This window comes from Hippocampus guttulatus, chromosome 15 (assembly GCF_054856545.1).
Source record: "Hippocampus guttulatus isolate MCC_2025c chromosome 15, RoL_Hgut_1.0, whole genome shotgun sequence".
NCBI lineage: Eukaryota > Metazoa > Chordata > Actinopteri > Syngnathiformes > Syngnathidae > Hippocampus > Hippocampus guttulatus.
This window is the reverse complement of record NC_141275.1, coordinates 16,796,003-16,820,055: the sequence shown is the minus strand read 5'-3', so window position 1 is coordinate 16,820,055 and position 24,053 is coordinate 16,796,003. Positions and strand designations below refer to the sequence as shown.

Sequence of the window (24,053 nt, the reverse complement as noted above, 5' to 3'; positions counted from 1 at the left end):
ACAAGCATTTGTCATCATCAGTGGTAGGTCAAACAGGCAAAAAAAGAGCCAGTTGCGCTTTTTATTGTCAACTTAGATTGAATGGTCATCGCAAGGACACGAATATGCAAAACGTCCAAGTGCACTGGGATTTGTCTTTGTTTTCATGGAACTACAGCATGAAAAGTACTTTCCAGGCAGCCCCTTGAGGTCCTCGTGGTCAACATCTGAAGCGTCGGGTTGCAATCCGTTGCCGCTTTGTCCCGGCGCTTTTCTCCGGATACTCCAGATTTCTCCAACACACTCAAATCACGCTTCATGTTTCATCAAGAACTGATTGCGGGAATGCTTATTTGTCCACATGCGCCCTGCGCCCGCCTCTGGCACAAAGTCATCCGGTGTAGCTCGCAGCTCGCCCGCAACTCGGATGAGGAGAAGCGCTCCACAAAACCTAGGGAAGCTCGTTCAAAGCATCGTACCTTGAAATCGACGCGTCGGCCGTGATGTTCAAGCTTTGGACTTTGCGGGCCAAAGTCTCGGCCTCGGCGTGAAGCTCGTCCGGCGGCTCCAGGAAGTGGGCGCCGGCCACCCGCTTGCCCGTCAGCGGGTCGACACCGCGACCCACCTTGTGGACCACCTGGGCCAGCTCGTGCTTGACGTGTTTGGAGCGCGGCTCGACCAGGGCCTTGAGCAGCACCACGTCGCCCACCGTGCACTCCTGCTGCACGTCGTGCGCAAAGTAGGTCTTCCTCCTGTTGTAGAACTGAATCACACCAGGAGGAACGGTTGAGAATTTGCTCGCGCTCGCTTCAAGGCAGAAAGGAAGTCACGATTCAAAGAGTGCAAAAATCACACCATCACACATGGGCGACCATTCATTCGCTCGTACGAGCAGCCACGTTGAGACCATTCGTGGTTCCTCCTTCAGAACAGCCCGTTCCCCTCTCTAGGCTCCTTTTCCTGCGTGTGCGTCTTTACCTTGAGCAGGTATGGGTCCAGCACGAGCCTGGTGACGCGCACTTTGGCGGTCTTGGTCATTTTGGTTCCGATAACTCTGCCGATGATCCATTTGGCGTGCACGGACGCCTGCTTGGCCGACATTCTTCTTCCTCTGCTGCTGCTTCTCACGGTGAAACGAGAGCAGTCGGACCAAAGTCGGCAGTTACTCCGCTTTGACGCGACTCGTCACGTCGCGCTCATGCTAATGCGAAGCAAGGCTCCGCCGTGTTTAAACTGCTGCGATCTTAACGTTGGGCTCGGATGTTAACGGACGAGTTTGTGGGAAACGCGGCCGCTCGGTACCGTGACACGCGAGTCGCGGAACAAATGTACGCTTTGAGGAACTCCAAGGTCACACGAGACACCGCGGACGCGCCGTTCCTTCTCTTCGCGGTTCACGTCGCCGAGCGTGGCCCACTTTGATGACGTCACCGCGGTCAAGGAAAAGGGAAGGCACTCTATGGATGGACTCGACAGAAAAATAAACAACGGGGTTTCCTTCACATTTTAATTCAACAACGCCAGAATCGCCAACACAATCTCACCAAACCACATAAACGATGGTTGAGGCGGTGCACTTTGAGATTAGTTGCTGTTGGCTTTTTTTTTTTTTAGAGCAGAAGTAGGATTGCTTTTGTATGACGGGTGAAAGGTGAAGCCTTTTCAAATTGTTAAGGCTCCGCCCGCGTGCGACTTTGTGACTGAAAGTGTGTTGTAAGGTGCAATCTTTTTTTGTTTTTGCCAGGTTAGTGTGAAAAGTTGCAAGCGAGACAAGTGCCAAGTTGGCATCAATGCACGGCCGTGAGACCGGCAGACAGGAAGTGGAGCGTCGAATTTCCTGCTTGGCTCCGAGAAGCGGGGGGGGGGGGGCGCCCCACGTACGTTAATTCTCAAGCGTGTCGGCCAAACGTTTGCTATTTAAGGTAACGAGCGCCAAGCCAAGTCCTTGCGCTCTTCCTTCTTCTCCTCCTCCGATGACCTCACTGGCGCAGTCACGCGCACCCACGTCGACTCATTATTATTGCCGTTATCACACGGCCGCCTTGTATCAAATATTACAATATTTATCCGCACATAATCTCCTGGCTGACACAGTGCAAATATTTGCGGAGCATGCGACATTCCACATCGATGTTATGTTTTCAATGACGACACACGAAGCTCCTTATCACACGCCTGCTCCAATAACAACTTTTTTATTTGTCGTCACATTTCAAGAGGACGCCGCCAACGGCCGGCTGGGAATGATTTTCCAGGAGATCCGCAAGTGACGATGATAACCACAGACTCTTTGGCGAAGGGGTTTCACGTTTCATTTTGAATGCGACGCCTTTTGAAGCCTCGCCGTCAAACAAAAGCATTCTCGTACTTTGCGCCGACTGCCGGGTGGAAGTCCCACGATGGCACCGCGCTTCACGTCGACATTCCGCTTTGCGTGTCGGGAGTGGGCGGGGCTGAGCGCGGCACAACAGGAAACACGCGGAGCCCATCAAACATCAGCGGGAGAGCTCAACAACAAAGTCGGAAGACTTTTGAGACCTGCCCCGAGACTCGGATCCAATCGAATGAAGTACAACGTCGCAACAAACGAGAGCGGCGCGGCGCAGAGGTTCTCGGTTACGAGCTTCCGCCGTGGAACGGCGAGTTCGCCCGTCGCCTCTGCGCTCAACTCTTTTACTTGATTTGAGTTTTTTTCCGAGCTTCGCCGAAGATGGACGTGGGCCTTTGTCAATATGTGCCCGGTCTCCGCGTGCCTTTTGTTTACACCGAGACCATCTCAGTCATGAAAAGTGGGAGCGGGGGGCGTTTGGTCAAGAAATGATTTGGGACTGCGGAGCGATGAGCAGTGAAGATTTGTTCAAAGTGGGATGAATGCATTCGATCGGGGGCTTGCAAACGGGGCTCACGCGTGCCGAGGAGGGAGGGACGGCCTTGTTTTCCCGGCGAAGGCGGAGAACGCCGCCTCTTCGTGTCAAAGCTGAAAGGTAAGCGGAGCTGCAGTGTTGGCCCAAATCAGGCTGACCTCACAGCGTCGGCTTGCCGAATGAAGGCTCCGGTCACGTCGCACCAGTCAAACCGGCGCTTTGTCTCCACACAAACGACACTTGTGCCGGCCTGAGCGCTGGTCTGGGCGCCGATGTCATCGTGTGACATCATCAGCAAGCCCTCAGCCTCATCGATCATTTCAGTCGGGCTGCCGTCAAAAACCTCGACGCCGGCCAAACGGGTCGGACCGCTGGTCTCGCCGCTCCGCAAGGCACCTGAGCCCACAAAACGCGCACGTGAAGAAATGTGCCAAAGCATGCCGTACGGTGCATCGCGCCGTCCCGTACGCGCGTCTGCCGCGTGACTTGTGAAGCTTGCGAATCACACGACAGGCTCCCGACAGCGTTTGATCTGTGGTCGCGGCGCCAAAACCAAAGAAAGGTCCAAATTCTTTTCCAACTGCTTCGGCAGAGCCCGACAGAACCTGTCAACTTTCGTTTCATTCCACGCAAGGATTGCAAGCGCTTGCTAGCGTGATCGTTTAACCGCCATACAGTGAGGAGAACGTGCGCCCCGGCGCCACGTCGGCCACTGGCCCCGCTTCACCTTGTTGCTGGCGGTTGCTGCACAAAACGAAATATTGTGCAGACAAACCGAGCCCCCCGCCCCACCCGCAGCCTGCCAAACAGGACCCCCCGCCCCCCCCCCCCCCCCAACTGCCGGGGCGGCTCACGCGTTAACGTGTTTACACAGTGTCGTCATTGCGCGCGCCGGCCAGCCGAGTTGTTCGCGCGAGCGCACGGGCGCGGCCCCTTCAACATAAAGCGCCGCTTGTTACATGGCAAAACAACATCGGATTTGACAAAAGGGGTTCGGGGGGGCCTCCGCTTACGGAAAGAAACCAGCTGCAATCCAGACGCGTGAGTCGATGGGCGCAGGTGGACGGAGGAGACGTGAGGACCGCGACCAACTCTTCGTTCAAGAATCAAACAATCTGCTCAATCCATTGAATTCAAAACCAACAAACCTTCGTCAAGGTGACTGGTTGGCCGTCACGCCGTCACGCCGTCGTCGTGCTGAAAACGTCCAGGACGGAAGCCTTTGCGACCGTCCGACACAAAGCAAAGTCGTGAGCGCAGCGCAGCGCCACCCGGTAAAAGTCGCGCTTTCTCCAAAGGCCACGCCGCCGCGTTGCAATCCAAACGGCTCGGACTCCGGTCCCCGGACGGCGTTGCGGCGGCCGCGATAAGCGTGGGAGACTTTTGCAAAGATTGGCCCACGCCAACGACGATAACGCCGGCAGCTTTGCCGCGGGATCAACAAAATCGCGTTTCCGTTCCGAGTCTCCCGGGCGGCAAATCTGTCATCCGGGCACTCGGGTGCGCGCGGGTCGCCGAGGGCTTCTCACGACCCCCCGGCGGCGCAAACGCCGCTCGGCGCCAGGACAAAGCTCTCAGGCCGCTAGCGATAAGCGCCCACGACCGCTCGCCGGCCCGCGTGCGGACAAAGGCGCCGACCGGCCGCCATCTTGGAGGGAATCCTCCACAACAATAAGGATCACGTGGCTCGCCCTCTTGAAGACGAACGGCGTTGGAAATGGAGGGAATCCAAATGATCCCAGGGGCCAACATTGAAACGGGAAAAGTTTCAAGTGGAAAGATCAGCCGACGCCGTCGTCGCGTCAACGGAGCTGCCCTCGCGTCATGTTGTCGCTGCAAATATTGTCCCGCTCTGCAAGTCTTATTATTGTTGTTGTTAGCATGTTGCTAAGCTGCCGCAGCGTGATGGATGTTGTTGCTCAAATAAAGCTCCTCGTGAATCACGAGACTTTCCAGCATGCGTAATGGCGTCCGATCCGACGTCGGCTTCCTGTCGCCGCCCCCGCCGAGCCTGAACCCGACGGCGGGTCGCCGCCGGACCCGGGTGGACTTGATTGACACTTTCAGCACCTGCGCAAATGAATGGACAGACTCATAAAGACCCCAAAGCCGCCTCGCCGCGCGCGCGCCGACTCGCGCGCTTGTCGTGGCGCGCGCGCGAGCCGAGCCCGGGGAGCAAACCCGCCACCCCGCAAAAACCCGAGCCGCGCATCAAGAGCGTCGCCGGAATTCCGAGAAGACCGACCCGACACCGCACGTTGGAAGATGTGAAATGGGACACGACAAGGGGTGAGGACACGTCGGGCCGCGCGACGACTTATGACGATTCCCGAGGGCGGCTAACGACAAACGACGACATGATGATTCCTCACCCGCCGATATGCGCAACACGCGCCGACCCGCCACGACACGGACTCGACGCCGTGCGACAACGCAGGCGCGCGCGACTTCGGTGCAGCAAATGACGAGAGGGGCCGACGGGACAAAGCGACGCGTGACGCGAAAGGCTGCAGTCTCGTTGTTTCAAGGCAAAATCCAAAGAAAAAGCAACGTTGCTCATTTGACAAAGTTAACGCGTGATCGTTGCAGAGTGGGAACGAGTGGCCATTGGGTTGCGGTGAGGAGTGCGCGAGGCAGCAGACGTTAGCTAATGTCTACGTCAAGCCCCCCCCGCCCCCCTGCAGTCGGGCGAGGGCACAAGCGCAGCGAGCGCGCAGACGTCCAGAAAAATGCGATAAGGCGGACGAAGGGCAGACCTCGGCAAAAGCGCGCCAACGCATCTTGACGTCCTGCTAGCGTAGCACGTAGCACGCGTGGAAACGCCGGCCGTGGCTCATTATCAGCGGAATTCCTTGCGAGCTTTTTTGCTGAGAAAGGTCGGTGTTGCTCGCAGATCCTTCCCATGACCCCCCCCCCCTCTACCCCCCCTCACAAGACGGTTGAAACAACAGGCGATCTTCATCCATCACGGTGGCGTCAACACTCGTACAGCCGCCAAAGGATCGGGACTCAATCCGCCAATCAATGGAGCCGGAAGTCAATCAGAGGGCGGACGAAACGCAGACACTTTGGAAGGATGAGCGGGAAACCCTGAAAGCCTGCCAAAGCCGCTCGTCTTTCATATACGAGGATGTCGTGCGCTCCGCAGCCCAGTCAGGAGGCACGCAAGAGCTGTCGGAGGAGCTCGTGCGCGCTTGGTGTTTAACGCGCGTGCGCTTTTCAGACAGTGACAAACTGCAAAGCGAACCGGCGGCGCTCGCTCACTTCCTCCCGGCTGGCACCGCAACTTTGTTATTCGGGAGCCTTTACGACACAATCCTGACCCGTGAATGGACGCTCTGTCAGGCTCGCTGCTCGCAAGCGCGCACGCGTAGTCGCCATCTTCGAGGCGTCGCCGACGCCACCGCGTCCTTCCGCGAGTGCGCTCGGACGTCCGGCACGTCGCGACGCTGACATGTTGACGGCCGCGGGTGCGCCCGCCATGATGTCACACCGGCTCGAGGATGTGAGCGCGGCTTTCCGCCGCGCTCGCACGCGCGGGCTGTCGAAGAGCGCGGCGGGGGCGTTCGCGCGTGTCAATGCTTTGACTGTCGAGTGTTGAATGAGGCCATTCTTTTGCCCTTTTCCACACGGCGGCGACGCCTCGAGATGCGAGTGGCCCGTACCGCCCGCCGCGGAGCCTTCCGACGGCCAATTTGTTCCTCGGACTTGCGAGCTCAAACCCGAGCTACGAGCCGACCGGACTGACTTGACCGGGCGCGAACGTCCGTCCGTCACCCGAGCGGCCATCCCCGCCCACTTTGGGGAAAAAGGCGGGGCCGCGCCCCGAGCCGCTCGCCGGCCGACGGCGGGGCGCGCGTGTCGACAAACGACAAACAAAAGGGAAATCGACCACAAGCAGGCGAATGCTAACGTAGAGCGGGAAACTGCGCCGGCAAACGCGAGCTAGCGATCGGCGGCCGCGCGGCGCCGTTGCTTCCCGTCACAGCAACAGATACCCGTCGGCCGACGCATGGCGCCCGACCGTATCGCAATCCTCACGGGCACACATTCTTGATCCTCTGCAAAGAGAGATCGATGTCGTTGGCCCCGCCGAGAAAGGAGCCGACTCTGTCGCGCGGTGTATCGGCACGTCGGGTGGCGGAACGGGCGGGACCAAAATTTGGAATTATTTTGTCCCGGTTGCGACTTGGATGTTTTTCCAAGTATCAATACTTGGACAGCGCTTGTTTTTCAGCCGAGGACGGGCGCTGGTTTGGAGCCGAGACGCCACGCGTCCAGTCCGATGTTTCCACGCAGTCTGGGGACCTGCTGCGACAGGCCGTTTCTCCGCTGACCTCATCGCGGAGAGGGTCGGCGACTTAAGTTTCAACGTGCGCGCGCGCGCGACTTCAACACGCATCGGGCGGGCGCGGACTTTTTTTTCCTTTTCTTTCGTTTGTTTCTTCTCCCGAACTCGGGCACGATTCAGCGCATAGCTATGCGTTGACATCAACGCAACAGAGCATCGCACGCCGAGGCTCTTGATGCCGCACTTCCAAATCGCGAAGAGCAGATAGGTCATGTGACCTCAACAACAAGTGGCCCAAGCACGCAGCGGCGGCAGCAGACCTGCGAGCGGCAGGGCACGCCCGGAAGATCTCGCCGGGGAGCCGTCCGGGAGGCCCCCTACCCAGATGCCGCATCGACTGACAGAGGTCAGACGCCCTTCCGGCGACAGGCAGTCGGACCGGCGCCGGCCCGATCGGGTGCCTCGTTGGCCCGGGGCCATCGGGCCGCCGTTAATGTCGGAGGGTTTGAAAGCGGCGAGGCAGACCTGCGAGCCGCCGCTCAAGCGCGCTCGCTCTTGTCAGAGCCACGATAGGACTTCATTCCATCATCCCACAGACGGGGCGGGGCCTTCCCATCTCTGCTGGTTGTGGTCTCAAAGTGCCCAATGAGAGTCTCCCTTTGCCTCAGAGCCCCCCCCCCCCACCCCAGTCAGCCCCCCAAAGCGTTCTCAAAGTGTTTGGCAGCGTGGAGGCAAATAAACAGTGTGTTTGTTTGAAGCGAGTGATCCAATGTGTTTTCTTGTCCGCTCGTCCATCTTGGCGTGAGCGCCCGCGGCCCGATTGGAGGGCGGCGTCCGTCTCGCCGCTTGGGAAGGCCCCCTCGGCCCCCTCCCTCCCCGCAAAGTCTCGCCGGAAGCTCGGCGGGATAAAAGCGGCCGGCTCGGAGCGGGCCAGGACATTCGGGAGCAGGATGGCAGGAGGCACGCGGCGCTGCTACCTGAGAGGCGCGGGCCCGCCGGCGGCGCTGTTGCTGCTGGCGGTCCTGGCGCTGTGCGGACCCTCGCTGCAAGGAGGTGAGTCGCCCTCACCGCCGCAACTCGCGCAAGCCAAACGCCAGCAGTCGTCACCTCCCGCCAACTGGGCTCGCCGCTTCTTCTTCACCTCTGCAAATATCACAGCGCACGCGCGCTTTCGAATTCTCGGCATTCGAGGTTTCAATTTGCCGATTCGAATCGTCAGAGAATCGTTTCCAGATCCTGTTCAACTTCAAAGAAGATAACCTAAGAAAACCTTGATTTGTCTCACAATGGAGAAATTCGGAGGGAAAAAACATGCGCAAAACAAAGTTCAAAAATGAACCGTACACAGTGCAGAATGCAAGACAAAATATAAAATAGAAGATTCTCAGAATTTCGACCTCTCAACCATTTCTCGACACCTCCAGATTTGTGTTCCCCCCCCAGAGTGAAGACATTTGCAAACGTGTGCTTGAAGAATTTTGCGATGGACGTGACAGACCAAACTAGCGACTGAACCGGCATCGATTTAGGTTTCGGAATTTTCTGCATTGTCGACTTTGAAATCGTGTCCCGCTTTTCGCCTCAGAAATGCATCCAAAATGGCATTTTGATGCCATTTACCTCAAAAGTCCCGCAAATCTGAATTGCCGACGAAAATAACGGCGAGCTCGGGAGCCGGAGTCGGCTTTGGCATCTCTCGGTGCGTCTCTCTGACTTTGTGCCGTTGTTTTCACGAGCTTCGGGGAAGTTGCGATTGAGCTCGATGAATTCCAGCCAGTAACGTGCAGGCGAGTCGAGCCGGAGGAAAAGAGTCCATCCGCCGCTGCGTGCCGTCTGCTGGACGACCGACGTTTGATCTCGTTTGTGGAGGGGGCAAGAACCACTCCCGCTTTCTCTCCCGCATCATCCATCCATCATCTAATCCGCTTCTCCCGAGGAGGGTCGCGGCCGCGCCGCGGCCTATCCCGACCGCCGTCTTCGGGCAGTAGGCGGGGGACACCCGGAACGGCTCGCCAACCGCTCGCAGGGCGCGCAACCATCCGCGCTCACGCTCGCACCTCGGGACAATTGCGAGCGCTCCATTCGGCCGCCGCGCATGTTTTTGGCATGCGGGGGGAAAGCGGAGTACCCGGAGAACGGCCTGAGCCTGAACCCTGCGCCGCGAGCCCGACGCGCTAACCGGTCGACCGCCGCGCCGCGCCGCCCTCCCGTATCATGGTTATGTTCACAAGGGCTTGCGGTCGCCTCATCACATGGGAGGCGGACTCGTGCCGCACTTGAAAGTGAACTGGAGTTTTGGACTTTGGCAGAGTGCTGGCGGGCTTTGGGGCAGGGGAGGCGGGCCTGCGCATTGAAATGCAACAATACATGACGTTACACCGAGACTAGTCATTCGCATTCTTTAGGAATCCCTATAGACCGAGGTGGTGGGAGGGGGGGGGGGGGGGCACGGATTAGAATTCTACTTTTCCTTTTATAGCTAACTTTCTATTTATGGCCCTCAGGTTTCATCCAACACAGCACTCTCAATTAACAGCAGAGGGGAAAACATGTGTTCAGGATGAGGGGCCACCATATGCGCGCGCACACACACACACACACACACACACACACACCAAATCCCACTTGGCCGATTCTGAGTATTTACAAATTGATATTTAACAATGGAGTGCTTCGTGCTCGCAAAGTCATGAAAGACCGATGACTTGCACACCGTGACGATTGGGAGTTTCCAAGAAACAAAATCATTTGCAGAAAAAATTGCAGCCAGTCGCAGAAAACTCCTGTTTTGCATCTGTTTTGCCCGCTGTGCGTAGGTGTGAGCTTACCAGTTGGAGCCGGAGAAGCAGCCGGAATCGGCGCAGGTGCCGGAACTGGATTCGGACCAGGTGGCGCGGGCACGGGATTCGGTCCTGGTGGTGGAGGCTTGGCTCAGGGGGGTACGGGAGGATGCTGTTCTTGCTTTGAAAAGAGAAAAGCGAAATCAACCAAAGAAAGAATAAAACAACAACAACAACAACAACTTGTAATCAGTCCTGACGTCCGCCCTGTCTTGTGTCTGGCTCAGGTGGCTTTGTCGGTCCAGGAGCAGGAGGCTTCCAGCCTGGCACCTACAGTCCGGGCAGCGGGGGAGTGGGAGGCGCAGCTGGAAGTTTTGGGGCCGGTATGACAAATTCAACTCAAATGATGATTCTTATTTCACGTGGTGCAATTTTCTGAGAATACTTCTTGACCGGTTCAAACCGCTCCTTCCAGGTGCGAAGCCTCCGAAAACAGGTAAGGCTTCCTGCTCCTGCTTGCGAGCAGCATTCTCTCACCACAGGGCAATGCCGTTAGTTATGCGTTGGTACCGAGGCCGCAACGTGATCATGCCGCTTATTTCATATTTGCCTGAAGGTGGCGCCTACGGTGGCCAAGGAGGACCGAGTGGAGGTTTTGGACCGGGACTAGCGACGGGTGGTGGAGGCGTAGGTGCAGGTGGACTCGGATTCGGGGGTCTTGGACGTTATGGAACTGGGGGAGCCTCTGCAGCCGCTTTGGGTTTAGGAGGTCAAGCGGGTGTGGTCCAAGCACTTGGATCGCAAGGCGCCGGTCAAGGAACTGGAACGGGCCTCGTACCCGGAGGTGTGTTTAAGGGGAAGTCAACGCTACATTTTTCATGTCCCACTGGTCTAAACGAGGTGTTCTGATGAATATTGTATTTGTTGAAATACGACTGAAGCGGCAAAATCCACCCGTTTTTATCCCTCTGAGGGGCCAGCCATTTTGCCACTTGCTGTCGGGTGAAAATGACATCACAGTTGCTCAACCAATTACAGCTCAGCTCCACAAAACATCTGAGCCGGGACTGGTCGTCTGTCACCTCAGTCCCGAGCAAGCGCGATGTCTTTTTCAGTAGACAGCGAGCGGCAAAATGGTTACACGTGGGCGGGTTTTGACGCTTCGTTCATATTCGAACAATTGCAACATGAATCGGAATGACATTCTGAGACTAGTGGCGGGCGCATACGACATTTTCCTGTCAATATTTTTTTGGGGGGGAGGAGGGGTGACTTCCTCTCTCAGTTCCATTTCTACATTATTCGGTCATCGGAAGGAAGCGATGCCATTTCAATTCCATGGAAATGGAATTGAAAGTAAATCAAGTCTGCTTTTGATTCAGGTGGCTTTGGAGGTGCTTATGGACAAGGCGGCAGTAGCCAGTATCCAGGACTTGGTGGAACTGGACCCAAACCTCCGAAATCAGGTACCGGATCGGTTATGCGATGTTCACTGCTTCAAATACAGGAACATAACTCTGATTGTGGAAACAGGTTATAGTCCAGGGGGAACAGGTTTCGGACCTAATGGTGCAGGGTCCGGACCAGGGAGTGCTGGAGTTGGGCCTGAAGGCATCGGATTCGGACTTGGACGTGCAGAGAGTGGGCCTGGAGGTGCAAGGTTTGGACCTGGAAGTGCAGGGGTGGGACCTGAGGGTGCAAGGTTTGGACCTGGAAGTGCAGGGGCGGGGCCCGTGGGTGCAGGATTCCTACCCGGGGCTGCAGGGCTTGGACACGGGGCTGCAGGAGTTGGGCCTGGCAGTAAAGCATCAAAACAACTTCCGGGTAAATTCTCATCAATATATGACACTAGTTGACTTTCTAGCTGGGAGAATGTGGGGGCCTCAGTTGCTAAAATTGGGCTACGCGCTCATACAGGTGTAGGGGTTCCTGGACTGTACCAAGGTGGATTTGTACCAAGTCAAGGTATGGTAAAAGGCACAAATAGCATATTTTAATCTACCAACCGATTGAAACACAAACAGACAAACCAAACGGTGTTTCCTATTTTTTCCCTTGGTTAGATTTTGTAAGCCGAGGTGTTGTCCCTGGAGTGGCAACTGGAACTGGACTTGGACCGCAGGCTGGTATGAAATCCGGTTCATTGTGAACTCTGTGGGGCGGCGCATACCTTACAAATTCAAGTGTTGCCCTCTTCCGTGCAGGTGGCAGAGTACTCGGCCAAGGTGCAGACGGTAAGTTGAGACCAGCTATTACGGCAACTAAAAATCTCACGATGACATGATCTAAAAAAAACAACAAGGGTTCACTGGTGCGCATGAGCACGGAAAATTGAATAATGCACTCCAGTTCAAGTCCGTCATGGCGCTTTTGTGCGCTCGAATAATAGGGCCATGCAACACAGTTGTGTAAAATATGATTTTTGGGGGAAAAATTAGTTATTTGTTTTGTGCTTTAGTAAGCAGCAAATGTGTAGCCCTGGTATGTCGTTATAATTAGGAAATAAAAAGTGAAAAGATTAGATAAAATAAGAAAACTGAAACAAAAACGGATTCAGTTATTTTAAAATGACACATCCACACATCATGATAAACCTCGGCCGGATGCGCCGCAAGTCTTCCATAAGGTCGGTGGCTCAGGGGGACAAAAATGAGCACCAAACAACTAACCAACCTCTGGTGGTCATTTGAGGACCACGCCAAAATTTGGCTGTGCACAGCTGCATGTAAAGTTGCCTCGCACAACTAAGTCGATGATGGATTTCTCTCTTAAGACGGTCGAGGACATCAACTGCCAGGGGTTTTTCGTGGGTACCCTCTCATATCGCCCAAGTCAGGTAACTAAAGTCTGACTAAAAACTGAATTAGGGAAGAGTCACTTAAGGGCAGTCAGACCTACGAAGTGTTTTTAATGTCACAGGCACAGGAAAGTCAAAAAGTCCAGCCAAAGCAGCAGCCAAGTATGGTAAAGGCACTTTACATTAGCTTCATGCCATACCTTTGATGACATCCTCAATACAGTCATCAATGCTTGAGCTAACCTCACTGTGTTCGCCGGGTGGAGCTGGAGCAGGTACCCTTGGTCAAGTTGGTGCTGGACTACCTGCTGGAGGGACTGGTCTCCCTGGATTTGTCGGTGGACCTGGAGCTGTTCCTGCATTCGGAGGCGGAGTTGGATCAGCTGGGGGACCTGGAGCTGTTCCTGGATATGGGGGTGGAATGGGAACAACAGGTGGACCGGGAGCTCTTCCTGGATATGGCGGTGGAGCTGGAACAGGTGCCGTATTTGGTTTTCCTCAGCGCCATTAAAGCAAAGGATACATCATTAATGAATAGGTGCCCTTAAGTCCGAGAGGTCCGGAAATCTATCAACGCTCTGTGCCCTAGGTTATGGTCCTGGCTCAGCCAAAGCACTCAAATATGGTGAGACATATTCATCTGAAGTTGGCATCCGGTCAATTAAACAACCTCAGACAACCTAAGTCTTAGATCCTTGAGGACCCATTCCCAAAAACTTTGTCCAGAGCAATCTGGTGGCGTCAGCACCGGTGCGACTGGAGGCCTTGGCGTACCAGGAGGGCGCTATGGTGCTGGCGCGGGTGGCCCTGGATATGGTGGCGCTGGCACTGGGACAGACGGTCCTGGATATGGCCTAGGTGCTGCTGGAACTGGGTTAGGTGGTGCTGCCGGTGGACCTGGCGGAAGAGGTTATGGGCCAGGGAGTGGTGGTACTGGACCAGGAAGAGCTGGACAAGTACTCGGAGGAATAGGAACAGCATCTGCTGGTAATCATAACTCAAAAGTTCTATTTCAATCACTCAAGCTGAAGCCTGGCATTTGTTCAAGTTGCGCTGTCTTCATATTTCAGGGTACAACGGCAATGCCAAAGCCCGTAAATATGGTAAGTGAAGCCAGGTGATTCAAAACAACGGTTGCCCTCTTATTGTTTGGCTGTATTTACGACAAGAACAAAACGTCCCCGGATAGGCATGTTCAGTGGAGCGCTGGGAAGTCAAGGAATGAGTACTGGAGGCATTGGACCAGGCGGAGCTGGCATGGGCTATGGACCAGGAGGGGTCAGGCCTGGTGGTGTTGGTACAGGGTTTGGACCTGGAGGAATTGTACCGAGTGGTACTGTGGCAGGGTTTGGCCCAGGAGAAGTCAGACCTGGAGGTGCAGGTAAAAGTTACGGGCCAGGAGGGGTTATTGGACCTGGGGGCGCCGGTACAGGTTTTGCACCCGGAATTGGAATGGTGCCTGGTGGCGCGAGCACTGCCTACAGACCAGAGGCAGGAGTTGGGCCTGGAGGAGCTGGCACTGGATTTGGACCAGGTGCAGGAGTTGGACCTGGAGGTACTCTAAATGGACCAGGAGGTAAGATTTAGATGCAGCTTTACAAAGTAAGGACCAATGACTAATGTGGCACTCTCAGTTCTTGATGGGGTCTGCTTTTTCAGGTTATGCTGGTGCCAAAGCCCGCAAATATGGTTAGAGGAAACACCATTTTCAATACTTGATTACATTTTGAGGTTGTTCAGTAAGCTCCTCATCTCATTTATCTTTCCCTGGCGGGGTGATGGGTGTAGGTGGACTTGGTGCTGTAAGTGGACCAAGTTCTGGCCTTGGAGGAGCAGGGTTCCACGGGCGAGGCGCTGGAGGAGCCGGTGCAGGACTCGGGGCAAGTGGACTGGCCCCTTCTAGTGTTGGAATTGGGGGAGCACATGGTGGTTTTGGACCAGGTGGTGCCGGAGGTATACGACACTGCAAAATCTTGTCCACTTATTCATATTCAGTCACTAGTGCTGTTGACCGTCCTCAATGATGGGTGTTTAGTAACAGGAACAAAATTCATCTCACATGTTCTCCTGGTGGTGCCAAGTCTCTCGTGTGCACTGACTGTAATCGCATCAAAGAAAATAAGCAATATGTGAGGAGATAATACGTGGAGAAAGTATCTACACATACAGTAGGTTACATGAAAAGTGTGTTTCAACTGTTCAGGTCTTCCTGTTGGCGGTGGAGCGCCTGGGTCGGGTGTAGATGGAAGACGAGGGGGAGCACCGGGGACCGGATATGGACTTGGGGGTTACAGCCCTGAGGCTGGGACAGGCTTTGAATCAGCGGCAGGCTACGGTGCGGGGACAGGGACTGGATATGGACCAGGTTCAAATGACTTAATGGCGACATAAAATAACTAAATAAATGAATATTATAACTCTGACTGAACTCATCAAAATATCATTCACAGACTATGGAGTCGGCTCGAAAGCTGCCAAATATGGTACAAATATGATGTCGCTTCATTCAAATGAGCACCCTATAATAGATGATGTCTTTGCTCTCGTCCCCATAAATGACTTGTGTGATCGGTGCAGGACAAGGTGGAGCCGGACAAAGTGGAGTCGGTGGCGAGGTACTCGGAGGCGGACGTGGACAAGGGGGAGTCGGCGGAGGGGTACTCGGAGGCGGGCCCGGACAAGGTGGCGTCGGTGGAGGATTACTCGGAGGCGCGGTCGGACAAGGTTGCTTTTGATTATAGATCATTTTTGTCAAGCTTCATGATTTCTTGTACCTGATGGAAACAGACCGTGCTTTTTAACTATTCCTTTCACGAGCTGCAGTATGAAAAGAAAGAGAGCAATTTAGACTTGCATTTACCTGCTGTAGAGATAACTCGCGCATGCGCACGCCACACTACGGATAAACAGGCTACAAATACAATACAGCAGAAATCCACCGCTAATTCTGAAGATTCTTTTTTTTTTTGTGCTGGTTTTGTTTTTTATGAAATGTTTAAGGCTGGCAATGTCAAGCGAAAGCAAACGGTAACAGGTTGTTATGAAGGCATCTTATCGACTTGTCTTGTCAGGGTACGGTGTACCTGAATCCAAGGCAGACAAATATGCTAGGAAATGAAATAGGTTTCAAGTATAAAATCATTGAAAGGAACATATCTGATAAACGAATTGCAACAAATTCCTTATCGTGTAGGTCAAACTGGTGGGGTGTCATCGGGACCAGGCGGTGGCACTGGCGCTCCGGTCAATGGTACCAGAGTGTACATGAACGGAAGCGGCAGGGGTGAGGCCGCTCACACAACAACTAGACCCGGCGGTAAGGTTCTGTCGGTGTAAAAATCTGATTTAAATGAGGTTAGTCGGTAATCCAAATGTGTGCTGGGTCAGGGCGAGGCACTGCACGAGGAACAATGGCGCCACTAGCAGAAGGCACGTACACAACAACTATAAGCGGTAGCGATTCTTCGAACGTCTTTGAACGACCTGTGACATTGTTGGTTGTTACTGACCCAGGTGGGACTCGCATTGACGTTGGAAAGGACAGAAAAGAATTTGACGGAGGTGCGTGTCCCAAAAATAAGGACCAAAAAGAAGAAAATAAGATCCGATAGCTGAAATCGAAATCGGAAAATGTTATTCAGAGACATACTCCGATGCATTTTGCTCGGGTTTTCAGCGATCGAGGTAATGATCAAATTGGTATCAACCAACAATTTCAATTGTAACAATCTGTCCTATTCCAGGTGAGGGTGGTCCGGGCGGTATGATAGAGGGGTCTGGCATTGCTGCAGGAGAAGGTGTGTTTAAATGCAACTTCTACTTGTACAACACTGCACTGTAAGGCCTGAGGATCCACACAGCCTTCAAACACTCATCGGGGGGGTTCAGCGGGGAGGGGTGGTAGCGTGCTCGTGTTTAAACAGGCATTATCATTTAAAATACACTAACTTTCTTTCGTCGTGAAAAGTTGTTTTACATGTGAAACAATCCCTGCTGTTGAATCAAAGTGTGCACATGAATAAACACCTACTGCAACAGGGGCCAGCGGGGGGGTCGCTGGCAGACCATTTGGTGCAGGAGCTGATGGAGACGGTCTTAGAGGAACAGGAATTCCCATCCCTGGAGGAAGACCAGGTAAGCGTTACACATTTTAAACGATTCTTCAAATCGTATTTATTGTTTGGACACACAGTTTTTTTTCCTCTCTGAAACAGGGTTCGGTGGGACTCCTCTTGCAGGTAAGAGTTTCATTTCTAGATTGGCTTTGTTTGCCTCGGCGGTCATTGTTGTAAGTGTGCTTGTTGTTGTGATGCCCGACAGGATCCACAGGAGCCGCACCCGGTACGTTGACATCAAACTTCGGGAAAGATCACACAAAGACCAAAAGCCTGCCTGAAACTTCACAGATGATCTCTACGTCTTGTCTTCTGTCACTGCAGGTGGTGGGGGAGCTGTCCAACCAACTGGTATGACTTTAGAGATTCCACTGTACGTACAGTTACACCTCAAATGGAAGAAAACCTAACGGCCATGTCTAATAACTCCAGGCGCAAGTGGGGTCCTACCTGGAGCTAAACCTCTCAAACCACCTGGTGACTCACTGCCACTTTTAAAGTTGACCATTCTTAGTCCTTTTAATTGCATCCATTTAATGAGGGACTGCTGGTCTTCTGTGTGTTAGGAGTCCCGAGAGGAGATACCCCAGGTGAGGGCGAGGGAGAAGTACGTCCTGATGGAAGCGCAGATGGTCAACGTAGGACAGGAGGAAGATGGACCGGAGGAGAAGGTGTAGGAAACTCTGGAACTGGATTTGGACTAGCAGGAGGCGCGACACCAAAACCATCCAAAGGTGCCTCTCCAATGCATTTTGTGATTGACATGATAACTTGATAGCAACATAGGAACAACATTTACAAACAATCAAAATGATGTGGTCCTCAATACAGCATACAATCCAGATGGGACCAAAGTTGGAGCTTTACCTGGTGGAGTAGAAGGTGGCACCGGGGTAGTTGGAGGAGGTCCAGGAGGAGTTGGGACCGGACCTGGTGTAGTTGAAGGAGGTCCAGGAGGGGGGACTGGACTTGGTGGAAGTGGAGGATATCCACAAGGAGTTGGGGCCTCTGGCGGAGTAGGAACAGGTCTCACAAAACCTGGAAAAAGTGAGCGACTGAAAAAAAATGCTTCTTGAACTGTGTGAAAAGTACATACTGATGCCAAAAAAAAAAAAAGTCTACATCTCACTCATCATCTATCACAGGTTATGGTGCTGTTGGAGCTGGAGCTTTACCAGGTGGAGGTATATCAATTAGCAATTTTATTAGCCAATTAAATAAAACAAACCCTCAAAAAATGCGGCCTAACTCTTTCCCCTTTAGGTCTACGCTTCCCGAATGGAGCTGGTGTAGGACACGGAGGAAACCCAGGCAAAAGTACCTTGGCAGAGGATTTTATTTTTTTCCACGTCACCCGAGAATCCACGTTAAAGATGAGATAACTCGAGCTGAGTTTCTGTTTTCCAATCAGCGTTGGGGAATTTAAGACCAGGAAGCCAAGGTGGAGTTGGGACTGGCAGCTATGGCGGTCCCGGAGGTGTTGGTGCTGGTCCGGGAGGAGGTGGGATTGGTGTCGTTGGAGGAGGTCAAGGAGGATTTGGGACTGGACTTGATGGAGTTGGGAGCGGGCCTGGCGTATATGGAGGGGGTCCTGGAAGAGTGGGGCCCGGGCCTGGAGAAGTCGCAACAGCTCTCACGGTAGCTGGAAAAAGTGAGCTGCTTATATACTTGCTTATAAAATGTGAGAAAAGTACACAATGAAGGCCAAGTTGGAAGGAGATGAATACATTTCACACTTCATCAATCGTAGGTTATGGTGCTAGTGGAGCTGGAGCCTTCCCAGCTGGAGGTATGTCTTTTTTTTTCTCTTTTTTTTTACGTGCAGAATAAAATGACTGATTTCAAAAATGTGTAATCTGACTTTTCCTCCCTCCCAGGTCTACGCTTCCCGACTGGAGCTGGCGCAGGACAAGGAGGTAATCCAGGGTTACCTGGCTTGAGAACCCTCTTGCTGCCTTGCCCCCAAAAATTCCCTCATACGAACCATTTTTGTCTCCATATCAGCGTATGGGAACTTTGGTTCAGGAAGTCAAGGTGGGCGTGGGGCTGGCGGCTACGATGGTGCCGGAGGTGTTGGCCCCAATTCGGGAGGAGTTGGGACAGGAACAGGTGTGACTGGAGGAGGTCCAGGACAATTTGGGACTGGGCCTGGTGCCGTCGGTGGAGGTACAGGAGTCGTCGGAACGGGTCTTGGCACGGTGCCTGGCAGAGTAGGACCAGGGATCACAAAACCTGGAAAAAGTGAGCTGCTTCAAAACAAATTAACTGTGCCAAAAGTACACCATGAATGTGTCAAAAGTATACAATGAAGTCAACGTTGCAAAAAGGTTTCTCCATTTCCCCCGTCATTTATCGTAGGTTATGATGGTGCTGGAGTCTTGCCAGGTGGAGGTATGCCAATTAAATTGCACTTGCAAGATCAAGGTGTCAGACTTTTCAAAAAAAAACGTGCAATCGAACTCTTTGCTCCATGTCAGGTCTACGTTTTCCGAACGGCGCCGGCGTAGGGCAAGGAGGTAAACCAGGCAAAAGTACTGTCCTTTTCTTTGAGGACTGTCTTGCTTCCGCCAGATATGTTTTCATCATATATTTGTCTTCATATCAGCTTATGGTACTTTCGGAGCGGGGGGTCAAGGTGGACTCGGCGGCTATGCTGGACCCGGAGGTGTTGGTGCCGGTCATGGAGGCTATGGTACAGGGCTTGGAGGTTTTGGTCCTGGGCTCACCAGTTATGGGGGTGGAACTGGAGCCTATGATGCCAAGCTCAGAGGCAGGGGCGTGGGTGGTAATCTTGGTGGAACTGGAAACTTTGGATTTGGACCTGCCGGAGCGGGTCCTGGAGGACTGGGAGGAGGACCGGGTTATGGTGCGGGTGCCGGTGGACTGGGAGGATATGCCGGTAAGCTTGAATTTCTGAGAAAAAAAAAACGTTCTTCAAAAGTATTTTGATTGATATGGCATGCTCCCTCTCATTCAGCTTCAAGGCACGGTGCTGGAAAACCATCAAAAAGTATGCAGACACCGACAAACATCCAATCAGGCTTTCACCTCCAGCACATAAACAGAAACATGATTTATTTGTAGGCTATGGGGCAGGAGCTGTTGGAAATAGAAATGGGTCTGGTGGCTACGGAACCGGAGGAGTTGGAGCCGCCTCCGGTCCAGGGGGTTTCGGACAAGGTGGTATTGGTCCTGGAGCATATGGGCCTGGCACTGCAGGAGCGGGACAACGATTGGGTGGCGTCGGAACTGGGACAGGTGGCTACGGACCAGGTGGTGGTGCCACAGGGCCCGGCGGCTATGGAGCTGGTGGAGCAGGTCAAGGATTGAACATCAGGAAGCCCGCCAAATCTGGTATGATGACAGCATCTTTTTCTGACATTGAAAATGTAAAGTTAAGACATACTTGGGTTTTTCTTTCTGTACGGCAGGCTACGGTTCATCCTCACTTGGAGGAGCTGGCTATGGCAGTGGTACCTTCGTACCAAGCGGTGCTGGCACGGGAGCAGGTGGATTTGGACCAGCCGGTGGCTTCAGACCCAGCGGTGCCGGCACGGGAACCGGTAGTTACGGACCGGCAGGTGGTCTCCGACCAGGAGGTGCCGTAGCAGGAGGCTTCATACCGGGCAATGCTGGCACAGGAACAGGTGGCTTTGGACCCGGTGGTGACTTCGGACCAGGTGGTTCAGGTCCTGGAACAGGTGGATTGGTACCAAGCGGTGCTACCAAGGGCAGGGGAGGCTTCACACCAGGTGCTGCCGGCACGGGAACCGGTGGAATTGGACCAGGGGTTGCTGGAGCGGGCGGCTTCGGTCCAGCCGGTGCGGGCATGGGAATGGGTGGATTTGGACCGGCGGCTGCTGGGGCGGGCGGCTTCGGCCCTGGCGGTGCAGGCACAGGAACAGGTCGTTTTGGACCTGGAGTTTCCGGCACAGGAGCAGGTGGCTTCGGTCCAGGTGGCGCCGGCCCAGGATTAGGTGGTTTTGGACCGGGGGGCCAACCGTCCGGCAAAGGTAAACCCTCGATACTGGGCAAGATCGCGCATTGCATCACGATGCGCGCATACAGTCACAACAATATGCTTACATTTCATCCGGAATTGCATCCATGTTTTCCAACAGGTGGTGCTGTTTCCAATGGAGTGGGACCGGGCAGCTATGGCCCGGGGGGAACCGGGACGGGCTCTTATGGCTTCGGGCCCAGGGGCGCTGCAATCGGAGGCTATGGTCCAGGAGCGGCTGGAAGTGCGCCGACGATAGGTGGCCGTGCGGGATACGGACCTGGCGGGCAGGCGTTTGGAGCAACAAAACCTGCAAAGTCAGGTTACGGATCATCCTTTGGAGGAGCAGGATATAGGCCGGGTAAACAAAATACAAATTGACGTCCATTCAACGGCGTAGCTAAGCCGTGTTGAATTGTTAACGCCCAACAGCTTGAACTCGTAGCCCGGTCCTGACCACAAACGTTACAGTGAGCCACAAGAGTCCGCTCGTGAGCCATCTGCGATGAGCAGGCGGCGCTGTGCCGGTCGGGGGTGGGGTATGGGTGGAGGGGTCCGACAATTGGGCGACTTAGCGGTCAAGACTCCCCGGCTCGTGAAAGTGAGCTTCTGATTCAATGAACAAATGTGCGATCGCAATACAAGTCGAGGAAAAAACAAACGCGCTTACTATGAAGTGGGCGCTTTGGGAGTCACTTCGTTTGAATGGCCTGAACTTACTTTTCAAAGCATGGGCGATAAAAGAGATTTTGAGATTTGCCCCATCAAGAGTCAAACGTGAGTGTTTTTGTCCAGCAGGGGGCGCCATGAGCGGCTTTGGTGGACCGGCTCCCGGAGGCTATCCCGGTAAACAAAGCTTGACTTGTTTGAGCTTGCCTGGTGTATTCTTACATTTGGAATTGCTTTGGAAATGACACGCAAACGAGTGGGAAAGTATCTTTTCACCAAAAACGTCTTGGGACTTTTTCTTGGTCGTTGAAACGAATGTCACATCCAATCTCATAAAAGACACCGACTTCCGTATCATACCTACGCCCGGGACGCTCTTTTAGTTGAGCGTGTGATTATCGGACATCCCGCGCAAAAATGAATCGATGCGGTATCGATAGGGCGCCTGAAAGCTTCTTCTCGTCTTCTTTTTGTCTTGCAGGATACGCGGGGGCCGCGCAAAAATGTAAGAGCTTCCGCTGCGCCCTCTGGAATGTGCCCGTTTCATTCAAATGACACAAAGGATTGCCACGCGGCACAAAATCAATCAACCAATCCGTCAATCAATCACTCATGTTCATTTTACGAGAAGCATTGTCTGCATCCAACTTTTGAACGGAACTTGATTGATTGAATTTGAAATGCAAACGGTGGCTTGAAAGCCCAGTTTGATACCCTCAGACTTGTTTGAACCTCCAACTTCTTATGCTTGTAGTGGACTCGAGGCGTAATTTGACCTCTTAATCCTTGCTTAAAGCGCCCCCCCCCCCCCCGCATAGTAGAGGGTGTTAAGAGGGTGAGGGGGCTCCTCCTTTGTTGTTGTGGGCGTGGCAATACCTTTGCCCATACGGACGAGGCGGCACGCCGCTCTGGCGACAAAGCCTTCAGAGTAAGAGTGTTGACTTGTCATGTGTGTTGCAGCGAGCGCGCAGAAGGCAGCCAAGTACGCCGCCATGCAGAGCCTGTTGGCAGGGGGAGCCTACGGAGGTAACCGTCACACACGCGTCACACGGCTAAAGCGCCGATACGACCACGCGACACACGTGGCCTCTCGGCGCGCGGGCAGCGTTCCGAGCTGTACCCGCGAGGCGCGTCCAGTTCACACCGTGGAAAAATGAGGCCCCGCGCGTAGCGTAGAAATGCGCGGCCAGTCTTTGCCAAGCCCCAAAAGAGGTGAAAGCACTTCGGCTCCGATTGCGCCCTACAACGGGAGGACGGAAGATTTGGGTCAAAAACCCGAATGCTGCCAATCTTCGGGTTTTAAAAGGGTTATCGACCGCATGTAAAGGTAGTCGCTGCCCCCCCCCCCCCCCCACACAGCGGACAGGATATATTGCCCCGAGTGTCGTTGGACGCTCTTGCCATGTGTGGAAGTCGCAGTCGCCGGCAGCTTCGTCACCGCTGAAACGTCCCCGCTCATTTGCCCGAGCGCGACGACGGCGTTGCGCATCATCACCCCTTAGCGCCGAAGCTAACGTAGGCGCTCGACATACAGTACGCGCGACAGCCGCGTGTCGTGTCCGACTGCCCGCGGGTCACGGCTCGCCGTCGTTGCAGGCGCAGGCGGCTGTCAGGGCAAATACTGCGGCCCGAGGAGGAAGTGAGAGCGTCGAGCGGGATGTGGCCTCATTGCAACAACAGAGCAAACGCATCCTACCTTCGCTGGAGCTCGGGCACATCCGGCAGACGTCGGCTGCTCGCCGCCGCCATCGGGATTCCCTGGAGCCAAACAAACAAAAAAAATCAAATAAAATGTTCAAAAACGTCTTTTAGCCAAGCATCCGAAGTCAAGAAAACTTTGCTTTTGTTTGTTCTGTGTGTCACTTGTACGCGCAAGCGCGAAACGCCGACGCTGCCGCGAACCTCCCCCAAGGAAATGGCTCCCAGTGGCCGGCTTTGGGGAGGTCATCGTGCGCTAAAGACCCGGTCGCCCTTTGACACACCCGGCAAACGTGAGCCCGCAACGTTTCATCCCGCAATAACAAGAGACGCCGAATGGGAGGGCGGGAGGCACTCGTGAAGGCACCACGACTGCGAGCTCAAAATCTTCCACATTAAGACGCCAGCGGAACCTCCTTCAGACCTCCCGAAAATATGTGCGCGTGTATTTCCAGACGACCGTGCGTTCACGTTTGTGCGTATTCTAAGTTATGGTGACAAAGAGCAGAAGAAAGTCAGCTTCTTCCCTATTTAGTCAAGTGTCGCAAGTCAATGTTATTTTGTGCAACCTGTGCTTCCCACAATGCCGCTGAGCGTTTGGAGGGAGCCCGAGATGCAAATCGATCCCAACTTGCACGTGGGAAGCCACGACTTCACGTAACTTTGCGTTTTGTTCCCTTGCCTTGAAAGATTTTCATGTTCGGCACGAGCAAAACGTAGACGGCGCTTTGAAAAATAAAATAGCGAGTCATGAACAGACGGCAGCACGTCATTATTTCGCAAGTCAACAAGGTACAGCGCGCGCACGCACACACACACAAATTCTCACCGAGGCGGTCACATGTGACTTCCTGAAAGAA

The 24,053-nt window shown here is 54.1% G+C and overlaps 2 protein-coding genes across 2 annotated transcripts; one reads left to right on the top strand and one right to left on the bottom strand.

Moving 5' to 3' along the window:
* Positions 1-47: 47 nt before the first annotated feature.
* On the bottom strand, positions 48-8,257 carry mrps17 (mitochondrial ribosomal protein S17). The gene is made up of 4 exons (XM_086131133.1): positions 8,112-8,257; positions 3,992-4,913; positions 958-3,239; positions 48-742 (listed from the first exon to the last, which is right to left on the bottom strand). The coding sequence occupies exons 3-4, from the start codon at positions 1,078-1,080 to the stop codon at positions 431-433; spliced, it is 435 nt and encodes a 144-aa protein (XP_085987259.1). The 5' UTR covers positions 1,081-3,239; positions 3,992-4,913; positions 8,112-8,257; the 3' UTR covers positions 48-430.
* On the top strand, positions 8,085-23,312 carry LOC147194333 (uncharacterized). The gene is made up of 48 exons (XM_086131655.1): positions 8,085-8,187; positions 9,951-10,073; positions 10,202-10,297; positions 10,390-10,410; positions 10,531-10,758; positions 11,297-11,380; positions 11,448-11,738; positions 11,832-11,879; positions 11,978-12,040; positions 12,119-12,148; positions 12,688-12,750; positions 12,834-12,878; positions 12,978-13,190; positions 13,301-13,336; positions 13,438-13,698; positions 13,782-13,814; positions 13,901-14,287; positions 14,371-14,400; positions 14,500-14,664; positions 14,915-15,076; positions 15,162-15,194; positions 15,289-15,435; positions 15,905-16,027; positions 16,455-16,508; positions 16,750-16,845; positions 16,926-16,949; positions 17,032-17,052; positions 17,151-17,177; positions 17,259-17,303; positions 17,393-17,560; positions 17,658-17,873; positions 17,972-18,010; positions 18,090-18,143; positions 18,238-18,477; positions 18,577-18,615; positions 18,704-18,742; positions 18,831-19,067; positions 19,185-19,217; positions 19,304-19,342; positions 19,432-19,725; positions 19,804-19,836; positions 19,911-20,180; positions 20,258-20,839; positions 20,948-21,187; positions 21,625-21,672; positions 21,977-22,000; positions 22,456-22,521; positions 23,092-23,312. Exons 1-48 carry the CDS (start codon positions 8,085-8,087, stop codon positions 23,136-23,138), a joined length of 5,760 nt encoding a protein of 1,919 aa, XP_085987781.1. The 3' UTR covers positions 23,139-23,312.
* The last annotated feature ends 741 nt before the right edge of the window (positions 23,313-24,053 follow it).

Excerpts from the sequence above, each read along its gene's own strand:
- LOC147194333 (XM_086131655.1), top strand. The coding sequence starts at position 8,085 with ATGGCAGGAGGCACGCGGCGCTGCTACCTGAGAGGCGCGGGCCCGCCG. Across the intron at positions 22,001-22,455 it reads CGCGGGGGCCGCGCAAAAAT|CGAGCGCGCAGAAGGCAGCC; the intron begins GTAAGAGCTTCC and ends TGTGTGTTGCAG. Across the intron at positions 22,522-23,091 it reads GGCAGGGGGAGCCTACGGAG|GCGCAGGCGGCTGTCAGGGC; the intron begins GTAACCGTCACA and ends CCGTCGTTGCAG.
- mrps17 (XM_086131133.1), bottom strand. The coding sequence starts at position 1,080 with ATGTCGGCCAAGCAGGCGTCCGTGCACGCCAAATGGATCATCGGCAGA. Across the intron at positions 743-957 it reads TGGACCCATACCTGCTCAAG|TTCTACAACAGGAGGAAGAC; the intron begins GTAAAGACGCAC and ends GGTGTGATTCAG.